Below are 19,112 nucleotides of genomic sequence, written 5' to 3' on the forward strand. Positions count from 1 at the left end.
CTGAAAGGTTACTGTCAACATTATTGTAGTGCACTATTCTGTCTGGAAAATAACCCCTTAGGTCTGAGTACAGTAGTGTTTACCGAACCCGTAAATATGGGTCTTCAAGAGAAATAATGTTTGCAAAAGCAGATAACACTACTATGCTTCCACGTGTTCGTTTTGTATGTTTGGAGTTCAGAGATTTATTAAACACCGAAGCACACCAGAGGTTAACGTGTCAATGCTAGTCTTGAATTAAGTTCCTGTCCTCCTAAGTACATCGTGCCTGGGATAGCAGGACATGTTTGACGTCCATGCAGACAAACGAGAGCGTGCCGGAGAGTTTTGCTATGTGTTGTCTGGATGACTGGAGAGGGGAAAAAAATGCAGGGTAACGTTGATGAGACTCCCGGGAAGGGGAGAAAATGTATCCGTTTTGTTCAGTTGTCATTGATTCAATGAGATGAAGAGACGGCATCGAGGCAGAGATCAGGGAGCCAACAAAGCCAGAAGCGAAGCATTAATGACCGAGGAGCGAGCTGCAACATTACCCAATATTTCCTATAGTGTTTATTGTTGACTGGTAGAATGCCCCCATAGTTGGCGAAAGAGTGGAACACGACAGATGAGAGGCGGAAAGACAATTTAAGTGGCAGAGAGGGACATTAGGTCGAACTGCCACTAGTTGCATCATACGTTCAAATACTGTTTGACGTCAGTGTGATAGTTTCGACAACCGTGGAAGGTAGCTTAAGCCAAAACGTGTAATTGTAATGAAAGGAAAAGTACGGACTGGTCCGGCCATCAAGGTCAAATTAAAAACAACAATGACAACAGCAACAACAACAATATCAACAATAACATCAACAGCATCAACAACAAAATCTAACTGAAAAACAACAAAACTCTGGATCAGAGTGTCTCTTCATCTTTGGTATAAAAATGGCCATCCTTGGGCTGCATTTGATCCACAACTAGGAAAGACTACAGAAATTGTCAACAATTTCTTCTATTGCTTTTGCATTGATTGGTTTAAACCGTAAGCTCCTACTCAATCTACGAAGTTTATCACTGCGCACATTTTTTTTCCTACCGTTTTATGTTTGTTTTAGATGTTTTTTTCTTTCTTTTCTTTGTTCTTTCTTTTTTATAGTGTGACAAGCAAAGCGGGCTAAAAACACCATCAAGCTCATAAAAAAAGGTCAAATGTAGCAGATAAAAGCACTAATGTCATCAACAGCAATCTTGCCATGTAAAATAATAATTATGATAATAAAAACAAGTTCAGCATTTGCAACCGACTGCATTTTCTACAATGCAGTGTCTTTTTTCCCTCCTCATTGTGAAAAATCTCCTCAAAGCTTTTATCTTTTCCCACTCTTTTCCTTAGCAGACATTTACTTTTTTCTCTTAGATTTAGTAACCTCTGACATAATTATTTATCAAAGTTTTCTTCTAACGAAGAAAAGAAAAAGGAACTCTTGTCTATTAAATCTGTACAGCTTATGTGATAGACTTTGTTTTAATGTCTCTAGCTCAACCCCTGCAGTATCATGTACCATCAAAGTGGTCCAAGAGACTGATTTAGATCGCTTTTTATTTTCAACGAGACGCCAGACTTTACTCTCTGTAAAAAGTCATCCGACGCCCTTAAAATTAAGGCCATGAAGATTCAATAAAGAAAAACACTTATTTCGAATATATCTAGAAAACTCAAATTTAACAAGAGAAAAAAAAGTGAAAAGAAATCATAGCTTAATATCTAAGGAAGACAATCTCTGTGTATCTCAAACTTTGACTTCCCCTTTTCTAATTACAAAATAAAACTCATCACCTACCTACCTGCGCATTGAACATTTCCCTATTTTTTTTTTATTTTTTTTCAGTTGAGTAAGTCAAGCTGAAGCCCAGCCCACCAGGCAGGTTGCCAGACTAAACATTTTCAACTCTTTGCACTGTGCCCAGCGACTTCACCCCCTCCAACCCACCCTCTCTCATCTCTTTCTCTCTCTCTCTCTCTCTCTTCTCTCTCTGTAACTCTCTTAGGCCAGGTAGGAAATGAAAAAGTGTCTATTTTTTGGTGCCTGGGCAATCTGGAAGCAATCTCTCTTCTCTCCACATTCTCAGTGCAGCCAACCCCCCTTTCTCAAGGCAACACTGTCACAGGAATATTCTCCTCGTCTGTCGCTATCTAATGAGGAAGAGAAGAACCACAACGAGAGAGAATCAAAGGCAAGGTAATCATCATAATGCACAGACTCTAAAAATGACAATAAAGGGATAGTTCACTCAAATGACAAAATGACATATTGGTTTCCATACCGTGTAGTGTTAACAGTCTACGGACACGGTATGACAGCATTTGAAAACAGTGTCCAGGTGAACAAACCCAAAGCACGGATTGTCGTCATACCCTGTCCATAGACTGCTTACAGAGTAAGGAAACATATATATAATTTATAATTTGGGTAAACTATCCCTTTTAATTAGTCAACAAGCCCAAAAAACTCAATGTCAAAGAACAAAGCAGCAAATAGTCAGCTACGATACGGCATAACGATAGACAATGACAGGTCATAGTTATCGTAATGTGTTGTTGATATGTACAGTGAGAAGATGGCAGCAGTACTCACTTGGACTGGTATGAGTAAGCAACATGGTCGCTGGACCCGTCCACCTGGATCTGATGCTGCTGCCCACTCACGTCATGCGACGAGGGGGCCACTGACTGAGGAGAGGCATCCGTGACCACTCCCTACGGGAAAAGGAAGTGGGCGTGAGACAACAGGAAGTGACATCATCCTCCATGTAACGCAATGTAACCGTCAAGTAATATATTGTATGACATCACATTCTATGTATGTCTCTGCATAATTATGTACGAATCTGTTTAAATACATCTAAACCTAATACCACAGTAGCCTTAAAAAGAAAAACTCTGCTTTTACAGTCACAAGGTTACATGTGAGAGGGTAAGGGTTTCACGTCCTAACCTCACTGAACATCAGCCATCGTGGTCTCATCTCCTCCATCACCTTAACAAGATGTAAAGGACGCTCTCAACACCATGTTTACACATCGTCCTCCGAGACACTCCTTGTCTGCAGCTCATCTCAACACCATGTTTACACATCGTCCTCCGAGACACTCCTTGTCTGCAGCTCATCTCAACACCATGTTTACACATCGTTCTCCGAGACACTCCTTGTCTGCGGCTCATCTCAACATCATGTTTACACATCGTCCTCCGAGACACTCCTTGTCTGCAGCTCATCTCAACACCATGTTTACACATCGTCCTCCGAGACTCTCCTTGTCTGCAGCTCATCTCAACACCATGTTTACACATCGTCCTCCGACACACTCCTTGTCTGCAGCTCATCTCAACACCATGTTTACACATCGTCCTCCGAGACACTCCTTGTCTGCAGCTCATCTCAACACCATGTTTACACATCGCCCTCCAAGACACTCCTTGTCTGCAGCTCATCTCAACACCATGTTTACACATCGTCCTCCGAGACTCTCCTTGTCTGCAGCTCATCTCAACACAATGTTTACACATCGTCCTCCGAGACACTCCTTGTCTGCAGCTCATCTCAACACCATGTTTACACATCGTCCTCCGAGACACTCCTTGTCTGCGGCTCATCTCAACACCATGTTTACACATCGTCCTCCGAGACACTCCTTGTCTGCGGCTCATCTCAACACCATGTTTACACATCGTCCTCCGAGACGCTCTTTGTCTGCAGCTCATCTCAACAGCACTGATATATAGAACCTCACTGATGGTGGCATCCACCATGTGTGGCATTGAGAACGGAATAGGTGAGAGAGACAACAAGAGAACCCTTGGGCTAACGCTATGTCTCCGAGTCTCTCTCTCCAGCCGGTGACTTTATGAAGGGTGGCTATCTCCTGATTATCATCTCCTCTATGGAGCTGTAGAGATGGATGGTGGTGTCAGGGCGTTGTCAGCTGGGCAGCCGCTTGCTAACCAGGGGCCTGGGGCTGAAGGATGTGTGTGTTGAGCACACGGCCATCCGGGAGAGGGACAGCTCCGCCGGCAGTGTGTCTCAATTCAGCACCTGTCATCTGATACAGGCTGATGCTCCATCTGAATGGGCCGGCGCCATCAGCCCTCCAGACAGCCTTCCACACTCATCATTTCTCACCGTGTGCCAGCCTGCTCTGAGCTGCACACTCGGCACGCTCAACAGTAGCAAGCCGTGGCAACATGTGTGCTTGGCCGTTCTTATTGAGCGGATGTTGCAGTGTCACTGTGAGTGTGTGTGTGTGTATCTATGTCTATCTGTGTGTGTGAGAGAGTGTGTATGCATTTCTGTCCTTAGGAGTGTTTGTGTGTGTGTGCATCCAGTGTGTGCAATCATCTGTGTATGAGTGTGTATCCATGTGTGTGTTTTTTGGTTTTACTATCCTTGTGGGTACCAGAAACCCTCACAATGATAGTAAAACAAGGAAAAAGTGGAGACATTTCACTGGTCCTCACAAGGAAAAAGGCTATTTTAGGCTTAGGGTTAAGGTTTAAGAGTTAGGTTTACGTTTAAGGTTAGGGAGAAAAGGATTTTGAATGGGCATAAATTGTTTGGTCCCCACAAGGATAGTAAAACAAAGGTGTGTGTGTCTGTGGCTGACTTACTTCAACGGGGACGGCTGTCTGAGGCACAGGCGTGTACTGAGGAATGTAGGTCCCTTGCATAGACGCCCCGGCAGCCGCAGCAGTCATGTACTGGAACACACACATTAACAACCTGTCATGTACTGGAACACACACACATCAACAACCTGTCATGTACTGGAACACACACACACACACACACATTAACAACCTGTCATGTACTGGAACACACACACACATCAACAACCTGTCATGTACTGGAACACACACACACACATCAACAACCTGTCATGTACTGGAACACACACACACACACATCAACAACCTGTCATGTACTGGAACACACACACACACACATCAACAACCTGTCATGTACTGGAACACACACACACATCAACAACCTGTCATGTACTGGAACACACACACACATCAACAACCTGGCATGTACTGGAACACACACACACATCAACAACCTGCCATGTACTGGAACACACACACACATCAACAACCTGTCATGTACTGGAACACACACACATCAACAACCTGTCATGTACTGGAACACACACACATCAACAACCTGTCATGTACTGGAACACACACACATCAACAACCTGTCATGTACTGGAACACACACACACATCAACAACCTGGCATGTACTGGAACACACACACACATCAACAACCTGGCATGTACTGGAACACACACATCAACAACCTGTCTTTTCTAACTTCAACAACAATCAATTGATCACAGGAAACAGAAACAATATGTTCATTCATTATTATCAATCATATCAAACTGTTGTGACCCAAGTGATTGAACATTATGGTTAAAACAACATCCCACCACATATTCAATTTACATGGGATCCACTCTGCAGGTCAAACACACCAGTTACTAATCTGCTGTATACACTGAGTGTACAAAGCATTAGGAACGCCTTTCCATGACATAGACTGACCAAGTGAACTCAGGTGAAAGCTATGATCCCTTATTGATGTCACCTGTTAAATCCACCTCAAACCGTGTAGATGAAGGGGAGGAGACAGGTTAAAACCTGTTAAGGCTGCTGCGAATTTTCGCAGCTTTTTGTTAAAAATCGCGCAACATTTCAACATCCTGCTAGTCATGCCAGGAATATAGTACATGCAAAAGATTAGTATGTGTGGATAGAAAACACTCTGAAGTTTCTAAAACTGGTTAAGTGATGTCTGTGACTATAACAGAACGTGTTTCGTTCTGTTAGGAAACCTGATCACAAAATCGACAAAGAAAAAATCAATCCGCCAGTCTCTGTATTGTCTATTGCACGGTATAATAGATGGCAACAGGCTTACAGTTCCTACAGCTTCCACACGATGTCGCCAGTGTTGTGAATTCTATTTAGTTAAATCCTTGGTCATATGAGTAATAGGCACATCCTGTCTTCGGGTACACAGCAGGAAGTCATGGAAGGGGGAAAGTGGACAACGTTTTCCAAACTTGCAGCTATTGAATACAGATCTCTCCGTGATCAATTTTATCGTTTATTAACGTTTACTAATACCTAAAGTTGGATTACAAAAGTAGTTTGAAGTGTTTTGTCAAAGTTTATAGGCAACTTTTTTAATTTAAAAAAATGACATTGCGTTGGGAAACGGGAGTTTTTTCCTGGATTTCACGGTGTTCATAAATGGACATTTTGGGTATATATGGACCGATTTAATCGAAAAAAAGACCCAATTGTGATGTTTATGGGACATATAGGAGTGCCAACAAAGAAGCTCGTCAAAGGTAATGAATGTTTTATATTTTATTTCTGCGTTTTGTGTAGCGCCGGCTACGCTAATTTCTTTGTTTACGTCCCCTTCGTGTGTTTCTGGGGGCTGCATGCTATCGGATAATAGCTTCTCATGCTTTCGCCGAAAAGCATTTTACAAATCTGACATGTTGGCTAGATTCACAACGAGTGTGGCTTTAATTGAGTACCTTGTATGTGTGTTTTAATGAAAGTTTGAGTTGTATCGAGTACAATTAGTTGGCGCTCTGGAATTTCCACTGATTTGATCCCTGTACAGGAACAGCAGCCATAAAAGGTTTTAAAGGATGTTTACGCCTTGAGACAATTGAGACATGGATTGTGTATGTGTGCCATCCAGAGGGTGGTTGGGCAAGACAAAAGATTAAAGTGCCTTTGAACGGGTATGGTAGTAGGTGCCAGGTCCACCGGTTTGAGTGTGTCAAGAACGGCAATGCGGCTGGGTTTCACACTCAACAGTTTCCCGTGTGTATCAAGAATGGTTCACCACCCAAATGACATCCAGTGAACTTGACACAACTGTGGGAAGCATTGGAGTCAACATGGGCCAGCATCCCTGTGGAATGCTTTCCACACCTCTTAGAGTCCATGTCCTGATGAATTGAGGGCAAGGGTAGCCTAGTGGGTTAGAGCATTGGACTAGTAACCGAAAGGTTGCAAGTTCAAATCCCCGAGCTGACAAGGTACAAATCTGTCGTTCTGCCCCTGAACAGGCAATTAACCCACTGTTCCTAGGCCGTCATTGAAAATAAGAATTTTTTCTTAACTGACTTGCCTAGTAAAATAATGGTAAGAAAAAGGGGGTGCAACTCAATATTAGGAATGTGTTCCTAATGTTTTGTATACTCAGTGTGTGTATATATATATATATATATATATATATATATATATACTGAATTATTTTAATAAATGCAACATCTAAAGTGTTGGTCCCATGTTTCATGAGCTGAAATAAAAGATCACAGAAATGTTCCTTATGCACAAAAATCTTACTTCTCTCAAAATGTGTTTACATCCATGTTAGTGAGCATTTCTCATTTGCCAAGATAATCCATCCACCTGACAGGTATAGCATACCAAGAAGCTGATTACGATCAGCATGATCATTATACAGGTGTACCTTGTACTGGGGACAATAAAAGGCAACTCTAAAATGTGAAGTTTTGTCACACAACACAATGCCACAAACTCAAGTTTTGAGGGAGCATGCAATTGGCAATGTCCGACAGCACTGTCACCAGAAAACGTAATGTTCATTTCTCTACCATAAGCTGCCTCCAACGTTGTTTTAGAGAATTTGGCATTACGTCCAACCGACCTCACAACCCCAGACCACGTGTAACCACGCCAGCCCAGGACCTCCACATCCTGCTTCTTCAGCTGCGGGATCGTCTGAGACCAGCCACCCAGACAGCTGATGAAACTGAGGAGTATTTGTGTCTGTAATACAGCCCTATTTTGGGGGAAAACTCATTCTGCATGGCTGTCTAGTCATGTGAAATCCATAGATTAGGGCCAAATGAATTTATTTAAATTGTCTGATTCCCTTATATGAACTGTAAATCAGCTAAATCTTTGAAATTGTCACATGTTGCATTTACATTTTTGTTCTTGTAATTCCCTTCCCGTCCTCGGGGGGGGGGGGCGCTGTGAGGCAGACGTGTGTTTTTAACATAGCTGTCTGACTATGGGAGGCCAGTGATAGAGGAACAGAGAGGAGGAAGCAGAGGCCCCCTGCTGGTCCTGAACTTCACAGGGAGGCAGATGCCCCCTCCTAAGAGGGAGAGAGAGCGGAAACCAGAGGAGTGCAAAACAGAGCACTCAGATCACCCTGAGCTGCTTCAGTGGCTGTGTGTGTCCGCCGCAAGTGTGTGTGTTTTGGTGTGTGCGTAAGTGTGTGTGTGTGCACCCATGGCCTATATTTCATACCAGGTCTTTTAACAGAGCTGCAGAATAGCCATTTTACAGACATGCTACTCCCAAGTGGCGCAGCGGTCTAAGGCACTGCATCTCAGTGCAAGAGGTGTCATTACAGTCCCTGGTTTGAATCCAGGCTGTATCACATCCAGCTGCGATTGAGTCCCATAGGGCGGTGCACAATTGGCCCAGTGTCGTCCGTCATTGTAAATAAGAATTTGTTCTTAACTGACTTGCCAAGTTAAATAAATGTATGCTTTTTCATCAGCACATGCTTGTGCGTAGAATGTCTACATAATGTGTAGATCAGTCTATGCCCTCCCACCACCAGTGTACAATATACAGGGTATGTGTGTTTGTGCGAGAGAGAGGCTTTCAGCTATAAGGCCTGATAATAAAAACCCAGCTGGGTTGCCTCTCCTCTTCCTGCTCCTTTTCTTAGCAGGAACAGGAAGGACGATCCTTCCTCCCTCCTTTCCCTCCCTTCCCAGTAATGAAAAGTGTGACGGTGGCCCATTCTCTTGGCCTGGCGCCCGACGCTTGTGGAGTGTCATTACCGGCATTGGCGCTAATGGATCGGGTACGGCTCCGCCGCACAGCACTAATGAGAGGAGCTAAAGGCCATGGACGTGGGTGATTAACTTACCCCCCCTTCTTCTCCCTGCTGCGGAGGGCCACCAACACCCTGGGAGGAAGGGTGGGGAGGGAGATGTCACACTTCGGATGGGGTGAGGTGGCGTGTCTGACTTCCTGGCTTTGCAACGCTCTCTTTTTTTGGTTCTCCCTCTCTCTCTCTCTCTCTCTCACGCCCACTCTTTCTCTATCGCCTTCCTTCTCGTTCTCTTTCGGCCCACAATCCGCTAGAAGAGTGCTGTCAAATTCGCGGTGTGACCTTCTCTGCCCTGGCGAGCGGCGCCCGTTTGCATACCAATTCCTCAGGACCTTTTGTCCCTTCCCCCGTTATCCATTAGCTCACTCTGCTAACTCACCTGTGTCGACGGCATGAAAGCAAATGGAGGGGAGCGGAACTTAATTAGTGATATCAAAACCGAGAGGCAGGCTTTTGAAATGTTATATCTCTCCGTGGCTTGAAAAGGGGCTTAATAAGTAACTTCTTCAGCTTCTCTGTCCCATTTACATGACCATGACTTTACAGTCACCAGGGAACTGACGTGTCAGGAAGTTGACAGGGACGGGCTGATATCATAGATCATTTTGGACAGTGTTTAGGCCAACACCCTGTTTCGGCCAAATGAAGCTCCTTAAATACACCAGCAACACCTTCCTAATGTTGAGTTGACTCCAATGCTTCACACAGTCGTGTCAAGTTGGCTGGGTGTTCTTTGGGTGGAGGACCATTCTTGATACACACGGGAAACTGTTGAGCGTGACATCAATAAGGGATCATATTTCACCTGGTCAGTCTATGTCATGGAAAGAGCAGGTGTTCCTAATGATTTGTATACTCAGTGTATATGGGAAAATTGTACACACGTGTTACACGAATGTGTGCACACACGCACACCAAGCCTCGAGCAGATGGCATGTGTTTGATGAGCGCGAGGCGGCCTCAGTGTGGGTCCTTAATGAGGGTGGTTGTGAGTAGACTTCTTAAGGTCCCTCTCTCTGTACTGTCCACACAGCCAAGAGCACCAGCGGGGTGCAGGAAAGACAACTCCTTCCCTCTCTATCCGTCTGTCTGTCTGCAGAACGTATCGGGCACCAACTCACTGTCGGTAACTACTGGTGGCACAGCATCAGAATTAGAGATAGTCACAAGATGTTCCTCTCCCTCTGCAGGGCATCACTAGCCCGGTGGAACCAGCCTGCTTGCTCTGTTGACCATTCTATTTCACTTCACATATCACCCTGGGCTTAATCCAATAGACAGGCATTTGGACGCAGAGAGAGAGAGAGAAGCATGTGGGAATCCATCAGAAATGGATATGTCATTGAGGATTAAAGAAGGCATGCTATTGAAATGTCTTGCTGTGCCCTCACATGGTATTCCCAGAACACCATGTAAGGCCCTTCGAGACCAGGTGAAAAATAGACCATTACTAACCCAATCCATTACTACCCAGTCATACTGTATACCAGCAGGTCCACTCTATCCATGGAAATGAGGGATGAGGGCTCAGAGTAGTCTTGGTCCATCACTGTTATCCACATAGACTTAGAATTACTGGAACGGGAATCCGTCTCCATGCTCATTTACATTTATTCAGAGCGACTTAGTTCATTCATGTTAAGACCGCTAGATGAGACAACCACATCTCAGTCATGGTAAGTAAGCTGCTATCTGCAGAATCAGTGCTAGTAAGAAAAGGGATGTGTGGAGGATTGGTACTATCAACAACCTATCTGCTTTTCCAGTCTGATTCAGTGTAAACCTGTAGGAGTGGGAGTGTTAGATCCTATTGCCCGCAGGAACATGGCTGCTCTCAGGGAGAATAAAGGGACAAAGTGACGTGCTAATAGGCAGAATTGTAAAGAACAAGCCATCTCTCAGACCGGCCAATAAGAAAAAAAGATTAAGATGGGCAAAAGAACACAGACACTGGACAGAGGAATTCTGCCTAGAAGGCCAGCATCCCGGAGTCACCTCTTCACTGTTGACATTGAGACTGGTGTTTTGCGGGTACTATTGTATGAAGCTGCCAGTTGAGGACTTGTGAGGCGTTTGTTTCTCAAACTAAACACTAATGTACTTATCCTCTTGTTCAGTTGTGCACCGGGCCTCCCACTCCTCTTTGTATTCTGGTTAGAGCTAGTTTGTGAAGGGAGTAGTACACTGCGTTGTATCAGATCTTACGTTTCTTGCAATTTCCCGCATGGAATAGCCTTAATTTCTCAGAACAAGAATAGACTGACGAGTTTCAGAAGAAAGTTATTTGTTTCTGGCCATTTTAAGCATGTAATTAAACCCACAAATGCTGATGCTCCAGATACTCAACTAGTCTAAAGAAGGACCGTTTTATTGCTTCTTTAAGCAGGACAACAATTTTCAGCTGTGCTAACATAATTGCAAAAGGGTTTTCTAATGATCAATTGGCCTTTTAAAATTATAAACTTGGATTAGCTAACACAATGTGTTGGGTCCATGGCCAGGAAACTCCCCAGACCTTAATCCCATTTGAGGATTGACCACAAGTTCTCAGAGGCAGGTGGACAAACAAAACCCCACAATTCTGTCAAAGAATGGGCTGCCATCAGTCAGGATGTGGCCCAGAAGTTAATTGACAGCATGCCAGGGTGGATTGCAGAGGTCTTGAAAAAGAAGGGTCAATACTGCAAATATTGACTCTTTGCATCAACTTCATGTAATTGTCAATAAAAGCCTTTGACACCTATGAAATGCTTGTAATTATACTTCAGTATTTCATAGTAATATCTAAAGATACTGAAGCAGCAAACTTTGTGAAAATTAATATTTGTGTCATTCTCAAAACTTTTGGCCACGACTGCAGATATTCCATTGAAAATCAGCCGTTTCCAGCTACAATAGTCATTTACAACATTAACAATGTCTACACTTGTATTTCAGATGAATTCGATGTTATTTTAATGGCCATTTTTTTTGTGCTTTTCTTTCAAAAACAAGGACATTTCTAAGTGACCCCAAACTTTTGAATGGTAGTGTACATGAAATGTAGCAATGTCATATGCATGTGAAACACTATCAAGGAACGCCAACTGAAAAACAAGAACAGTGATTTCGACAAGGACATTGTCAAAGTGAGTGATGTTACCAACACATTTTGACGGCAGAGTAGAACAGAGTTGACCTTCAAAACCAGCTCTGTGTTTTCGCAACGAGGGACCTTCTTCACCACCGTTTAACGGGGGCCGACATTCCTATACACATTCTTTACCGTAAAAACATGGCTGTATTCTCGGAAGCCTACGATCGCCGTTGCTGGGGCAGAACGGGAACATTCCGTTATTTCCTTTGGGAGAGAAAAAAAACCCACAAAAAAACCCCAGCCATGTAGCCACAGGGACAACGGGAACAGCCAAAAAGTATTCTGAGGTGTGGTGGCCATTTTAGTTGTTGACTCTGAGGACAGACACTGCCGAATAGCAGGTGCTGAAACTGAGCCTTTCGTAAGACAGAGCAGGCTGAACGACGTGACGTAAAACAGCGTACCATGTGTAAACACTCCATCTTCAAGAACGTAAACATACCTAGTTATATAGGCGATCGCAAGATCCCACTGAAACCTATTTCCACAGGTTTCTCCTATGAAGTAACCATAAAGGGGCTTTCACATCTGGCTCCAGACCACATAATAAGAGGACACATGGCTTCTTTCTCGTAGATTATTAGGACATTGCATGCAATATGGAGCACATATAGTCTACATACAGTACAGCGCCTCAGGGCTGTACTAGGGCAGAAAGGAGTTTTTTTTATTAATACTTGATACTTTTCCCCCCTTCATCACACATCAAAACCCATCAACGTAGATTAACCCGCTCTAATCCTGCGTGTTAGCACAGCTGGGAGAGATTAGTGACATTCTTTCATCCCAGAGCCAACATGGCGTCGCAGTCGCTGACAGCTCACCTGGAAACACATGGGGCCGGCGGTAACTGTACAATACAGCACTGTTTCAATCCCACATTCCACCCAAGACACCGTGCTGGAGCAAACTAAGCCATAGTGTTAGAGCAGGAAATGGGAGACTGGATAGTGTGCGACACCTCTAAATCGGCTTGATCCTGACACGAGGGGGAGCTCCTTTTTTTGGGGGTGGGGTGTGGGGAGGGGTATGCAGGAATCTGGATTGAGTGATATGGTTGATGTGTGATTTACTGGGTTAGAGGCGTCATAATATCGCCTGGTCTTCACATAGAGGCCTGTTGTTCTAGTCACCAGGAAATGTGTTCAACTTTAGGGTACTGTATAAAGGAGATATGCTATTCAAACATCTTGCTTTTCACACACGCAGTGATAGCATTACCATCGTGGATGTGGAGAGGGATATATGCAGAAGGAATGTAATTCTCTGCTGTAGATACTGTATTGACCATAGAATCCTGTACTATTTGACAAGGACCCGGACAGTGAACCATATCTAGTACTGATGCTGTTCAGTACAGATTTGGCAGTGATACTATGTGGCTGGAGTCAATTAAAAGATATGGCTGTGCTCCGGATACAGTCCGTAAAATATACTTTTTTTCCTTGAGTAGATGTAGGCTTTCAGAGAAATATGATTTTAGGCAGAATCTACCGTACACCCAGAGCTGATTAGTTAAGGTGTTGGAGGCAGAATCTACCGTACACCCAGAGCTGATTAGTTAAGGTGTTGGAGGCAGAATCTACCGTACACCCAGAGCTGATTAGTTAAGGTGTTGGAGGCAGAATCTACCGTACACCCAGAGCTGATTAGTTAAGGTGTTGGAGGCAGAATCTACCGTACACCCAGAGCTGATTAGTTAAGGTGTTGGAGGCAGAATCTACCGTACACCCAGAGCTGATTAGTTAAGGTGTTGGAGGCAGAATCTACCGTACACCCAGATCTAATTAGTTAAGGTGTTGGAGAAAGAATCTACCGTACACCCAGATCTAATTAGTTAAGGTGTTGGAGGCAGAATCTACCGTACACCCAGAGCTGATTAGTTAAGGTGTTGGAGGCAGAATCTACCGTACACCCAGATCTAATTAGTTAAGGTGTTGGAGGCAGAATCTACCTTACACCCAGAGCTGATTAGTTAAGGTGTTGGAGGCAGAATCTACCGTACACCCAGATCTAATTAGTTAAGGTGTTGGAGAGAGAATCTACCGTACACCCAGATCTGATTAGTTAAGGTGTTGGAGGCAAAATGCAAAACTGGGGACACAGGAAAAAGTCTCCGCACACTTCCAGTCAGATGCATATTTACTTCATTGTGGCTGAGCCTTCCCACTATTCGTGGAGATGTGCTATGATGTGCTTCCTCTGACTGGAAGTGTGTGGAGACTTTTTCCTGTGTCTCCATAGAAATGACTTTACCTTAGTAGATACGGTCTTATGTGACTCAGTCGGGAGAGCATGACTATTCCCGAAACCAAAGGTCGTGGGTTGGATTGCCACTGGGGCCTCCCATATGAAAAATGTATGCACACCTGTCTAAGATGCTTAGGCAGAAACCATACACTATGTATATATCAGATACAGGAGGCATGGTACTACAGATACAGTAGCTGCAGTCTCAGAGTGATAGCACATGATGTGAGTAGGATACATGGGGTGTACAACGGTACATTCTCAGAGGCTTATGATTAGGCTCCAGTAGATCCAGTATGGAGGGGTCCATGGGTGGTACAGTACTCACACTTCCTGTAGTGCCCAGGGACAGATGGTTCATCTGCTGGGAGAGCGGGCCCATCATGTTGGCAGGCTGCATGGACATGGTGTGGTCCATGGCTGGGGTGATCACTGCACCCTAAGGGAGGGGAGAGGAGAGAGGGGAGAGGAGAGGGGGGAGAGGAGTGAGGAGAGAGGGGATAGGAGAGAGGAGAGAGGAGTGAGGGGAGAGGAGAGAAGAGGGAGAGGAGAGGAGAAAGGGGAGAGGAGAGGAGAAAGGGGAGAGGAGAGGAGAAAGGAGAGAGGGGAGAGGAGTGAGGAGAGAGGGAAGAGGAGAGAGAAGGGAGAGGAGAGAGATGGGAGAGGAGTGAGGAAAGAGGAGAAAGGAGAGAGGAGTGAGGGGAGAGGGGAGAGGGGAGAGGAGAGAGGGGGGAGGTGAGGGGAGAGGAGAGAGGGGAGAGGAGTGAGGAGACAGGGGATAGGAGTGAGGAGAGAGGGGAAAGGAGAGAGGGGAGAGGAGTGAGGGGAGAGGAGAGAGGAGTGAGGGGAGAGGAGAAAGGGGAGAGGGGATAGGAGAGAGGAGTGAGAGGAGAGAGGGGAGAGGAGAAAGTGGAGAGGAGAGATGAGAGAGAATAGAGGTCATGTTAATTCATTGGTGCCAATGGGTGGGCAAAGAATAAAGTAGCATTTTATGCATCAGTGGGTTGTTGAGCATTGGAGCAGCAGAGCATCAGAGAGTCAATACACCGACATATGAGGATGTTTCATTGATTGTCTGGAGCCAACACACATCTCTTCCCCTCGCATGCTACTGCGATGCGTGTAACCCTAATGGGCGGATCAGTAGTGGTGGAGGATTATTTTTCATAAAGCGCTCTGGATGGAACCAGAGGGAATGTGATGAATTCATTGCTGCTTTTTCATCGCTTTGTCACGAAACGAGTCACTTCTCGTTTTTCTCTACCAGCCAAACCTCTGGAGTATAAGGGGTTCAGAAACGAAGCCTTGTTCCTCGGCGAGGCTCCGACTCTTTCCTCTTTACTCACTTGCCCTCGTTCATTTGTCTAGTGTGTCTGTCTTCCTGTGTGTGTGTGCTGCGTGTGTGTGTACACCCTGCTGGTGACCGTGTGGGCCGATTGGAGAGCCAACTGAGCAGACACGGCCTGTCAGAATCGCTCAGGCTGTCTCCTCCCCGGCGTTCAGAACACTGGTGCTGTGTGGTATACAGCTTTCTCTCTGTTTCTCCCCTCTCAATTCAATACATTTTAATTCAAAGGGCTTTATTGGCAGGGGAAACAAATGTTTACATTGCCCGAAGCAAGTGAAATAGATAATAAAAAAAGTGAAATAAACAAAAAATGAACAGTAAACATTACACTTACAAAAGTTCCAAAGGAATAGAGACATTTCAAAATTCATATTATGTCTATACACCGCGTTGTAACAATGTGCAAATAGGGTAAATATATAAATAAATATGGGTTGTATTTACAATGGTGTTTGTTCTTCACTAGTTGACCTTTTCTTGTGGCAACAGGTCACAAATCATCCTGCTGTGATGTCACACTGGGGTATTTCACACAGTAGATAGTTTATCAAAATTGGATTTGTTAAAATTCTTTGTGGATCTGTGTAATCTGAGGGACATATGTGTCTCTAATATGGTCCCACATTTGGCAGGAGGTTTGGAAGTGCAGCTCAGTTTCCACCTCATATTGTGGGCAGTCTGGACATAGCCTGTCTTCTCTTGAGAGCCAGATCAGCCTACGGCAGCCTCTCTCAATGGCACGGCTATGCTCACCAGCTTGCTTAGGGGACTCTTCTCCAGATTTATCTCACTGTAGGTAATGGCTTTGTTATTGAAGGTTTGGGAATCGGCTGTAGAATTTAAATATTTTCTGGATTTTGATAATTAGCCTATATCTGCTCTGCATGCATTATTTGGTGTTTTACGTTCTACACAAAGGATATTTTACGTTCTACACAAAGGATATTTTTTGCAGAATTCTGCATGCAGAGTCTCAATTTGGTGTTTGTCCCATTTTGTGAATTCTTGGTTGGTGACCTCCCAACCATAATGGGCAATGAGTTCCATAACTGATTGAAGTATTTTTAGCCAGATCCTAATCAGGTATGTTGAATTCTATGTTCCTCTTGATGGCATAGAAAGCCCTTCTTGCCTTGTCTCTCAGATTGTTCACAGCTTTCTGGAAGTTACCTGTGGCTCTGATGTTTAGGCAAAGGTATGTATAGTTTTTTGTGTGCTTGAGGGCAACAGTATCGAGATGTAATTTGTATTTGTGGTCCTGGCAACTGGACCTGTTTTGGAACACCATTATTTTTTGTCTTACGGAGATGTACTGTCAGGGCCCAAGCCAAACAGAATCTGTGCAGAAGATCTAGGTGCCGCTGTAGGCCCTGCTTGGTTGGGGACAGAAGCACCAGATCATCAGCTAACAGTAGACATTTGACTTCAGATTCTAGTAGGGTGAGGCCGGATGCTTCAGACTGTTCTAGTGCCCGTGCCAATTCATTGATATATATGGTGGGGCTCAAGCTGCGTCCCTATCTTACCCCACGGCCTTGTGGAAAGAAATGTGTTGTTTTTTTGCCAATTTTAACTGCACACTTGTTGTTTGTGTACATTTTATAATGCTTTCCATCAATGTGTATAGCAGACCCTCATGCCAAATTGAGTCAAAAGCTTTTTTGAAATCAACAAAGAATGAGAAGACTTGGCTTTGTTTTGGTTCGTCTGTTTGTCAATTAGGGTGTGCAGGGTGAATACGTGGTCTGTCGTACTGTAATTTGGTAAAAATTTGACATTTGCTCAGTACATTGTTTTCACTGAGGAAATGTACGAGTCTGCTGTTAATGATAATGCAGAGGATTTTCCCAAGGTTCACGCAATATCCCACAGTAGTTAGTCTCCATTTTTGTGGATTGGGGTGATCAGTCCTAGATTCCAAATATTGGGGAAGATGCCAGGGCTGAGGATACTGTTAAAAAGTTTAAGTTCAGGCAATTGTAATTTGTGGTCTGTATATTTTATCATTTAATTTCGGATACCATCAACACCACTGGCCCTTTTGGGTTTCTGATTTCTGAAGTGCTGTTCCTTCCTTTTCTGTTGTGTATTTCTCTATTGTTTTAGTGGTTCACCATAGTGCAGGCGCAGACTCAGGTTTTCTGTGTCTCTATGTTTTTGGTTGGATAGGTTTCTCAGTTTCTTTCTTAGGTTTTTGCATTCTTTATCAAATCATCTTTTGCATTGTTGTTACTTTTCTTAAAGTTGTCTGCTTTACATTTTTAGATTTGATAGGGAAGCTGAGAGGTCAAATATACTGTTCAGGTTTTCTACCTGTTCAGGTTTTCTGCCAAGTCTACACCTATTACAGTGAAACGTTTTGTCCAGGAAGTTGTCTAGAAGGGATTGAATTAGTTGTTGCCTAATTGTTTTTTGGTAGGTTTCTACACTACGTTCCTTCCATCTATAGCATGTATTAATGTTATGCAGTTCCTTTGGTTTTGACTGAGTATTACTTCATTCAAGTAGATTGTGATTTTGCTGTGATCTGATACGGGTGTCAGTGGGCTGACTGTGAACTCTCTGAAAGAAACTGTGTGTTCCTCTCTCCCCTCCTTAAGTTCTCTCCCCCCAGACCAGAGTGCAGCCAGGTCTCTCAGACAGGGGGGGAGGGGGCGGGGGGGGTTGTGCTGGTCTGTTTTGTGTGTCTGGGCTGTCTGGAGTGTGTGGACTAGCTCTCTGAGCTCCACCATGTCTCTCTCCAGCTCTGTGAATTTATCCCTCTCAATGATGCAGGAGCAGAGCAGTTGTTGGACCTGGGTATGTGCTGGGAGGGTGACTATCCTCGTCTTCAGGACAGCTTGAGGAGGTGTGATCAGACTCACTCGGGGTGGGGGAGTCGTCACCAAGAGAAAGCTTCTCCTGCCGTGCTCTCTCTTTGATTCTGTGGGAAGTCCTTTTGGAAATGTATGAGGTTGCCCTCCTCCACCACTGTTCTGTTGTTGTACAGGCTGACAGAAGGTGTCTCAGTCTCAGGGTCCTCGTTTTACACTATTCTGATTTTCCACCCTCCGCCTGTACCTTCTCTCTTAAAAGCCGTGTGCCATGCCCAGGGAAGGTCTGTGTGGATGTGCCATGCCCAGGGAAGGTCTGTGTGGATGTGCCATGCCCAGGGAAGGTCTGTGTGGATGTGCCATGCCCAGGGAAGGTCTGTGTGGATGTGCCATGCCCAGGGAAGGTCTGTGTGGATGTGCCATGCCCAGGGAAGGTCTGTGTGGATGTGCCATGCCCAGGGAAGGTGTGTGTGGATGTGCCATGCCCAGGGAAGGTCTGTGTGGATGTGCCATGCCCAGGGAAGGTCTGTGTGGATGTGCCATGCCCAGGGAAGGTCTGTGTGGATGTGCCATGCCCAGGGAAGGTCTGTGTGGATGTGCCATGCCCAGGGAAGG

At 44.7% G+C, this 19,112-nt stretch overlaps 1 protein-coding gene across 3 annotated transcripts in view; it reads right to left on the reverse strand.

Annotated features, from left to right (window-relative positions):
• Nucleotides 1–723: 723 nt before the first annotated feature.
• The window catches only part of LOC135552400 (RNA-binding motif, single-stranded-interacting protein 3-like), a 250,210-nt gene continuing 231,821 nt past the window's right edge, over nucleotides 724–19,112 (reverse strand). For all 3 annotated transcript variants that reach the window (XM_064983986.1, XM_064983984.1, XM_064983985.1), the window contains 4 exons: nucleotides 14,665–14,775; nucleotides 4,646–4,735; nucleotides 2,616–2,737; nucleotides 724–2,173 (listed from right to left, as the gene is read on the reverse strand). In XM_064983986.1, coding sequence (XP_064840058.1) covers nucleotides 2,170–2,173; nucleotides 2,616–2,737; nucleotides 4,646–4,735; nucleotides 14,665–14,775 — 327 coding nt within the window. In that variant the 3' untranslated portion in view covers nucleotides 724–2,169. The remainder of the gene's footprint in view (nucleotides 2,174–2,615; nucleotides 2,738–4,645; nucleotides 4,736–14,664; nucleotides 14,776–19,112) is intronic.

This window comes from Oncorhynchus masou, chromosome 13 (genome assembly GCF_036934945.1).
Source record: "Oncorhynchus masou masou isolate Uvic2021 chromosome 13, UVic_Omas_1.1, whole genome shotgun sequence".
Classification (NCBI taxonomy): Eukaryota; Metazoa; Chordata; class Actinopteri; order Salmoniformes; family Salmonidae; genus Oncorhynchus; species Oncorhynchus masou.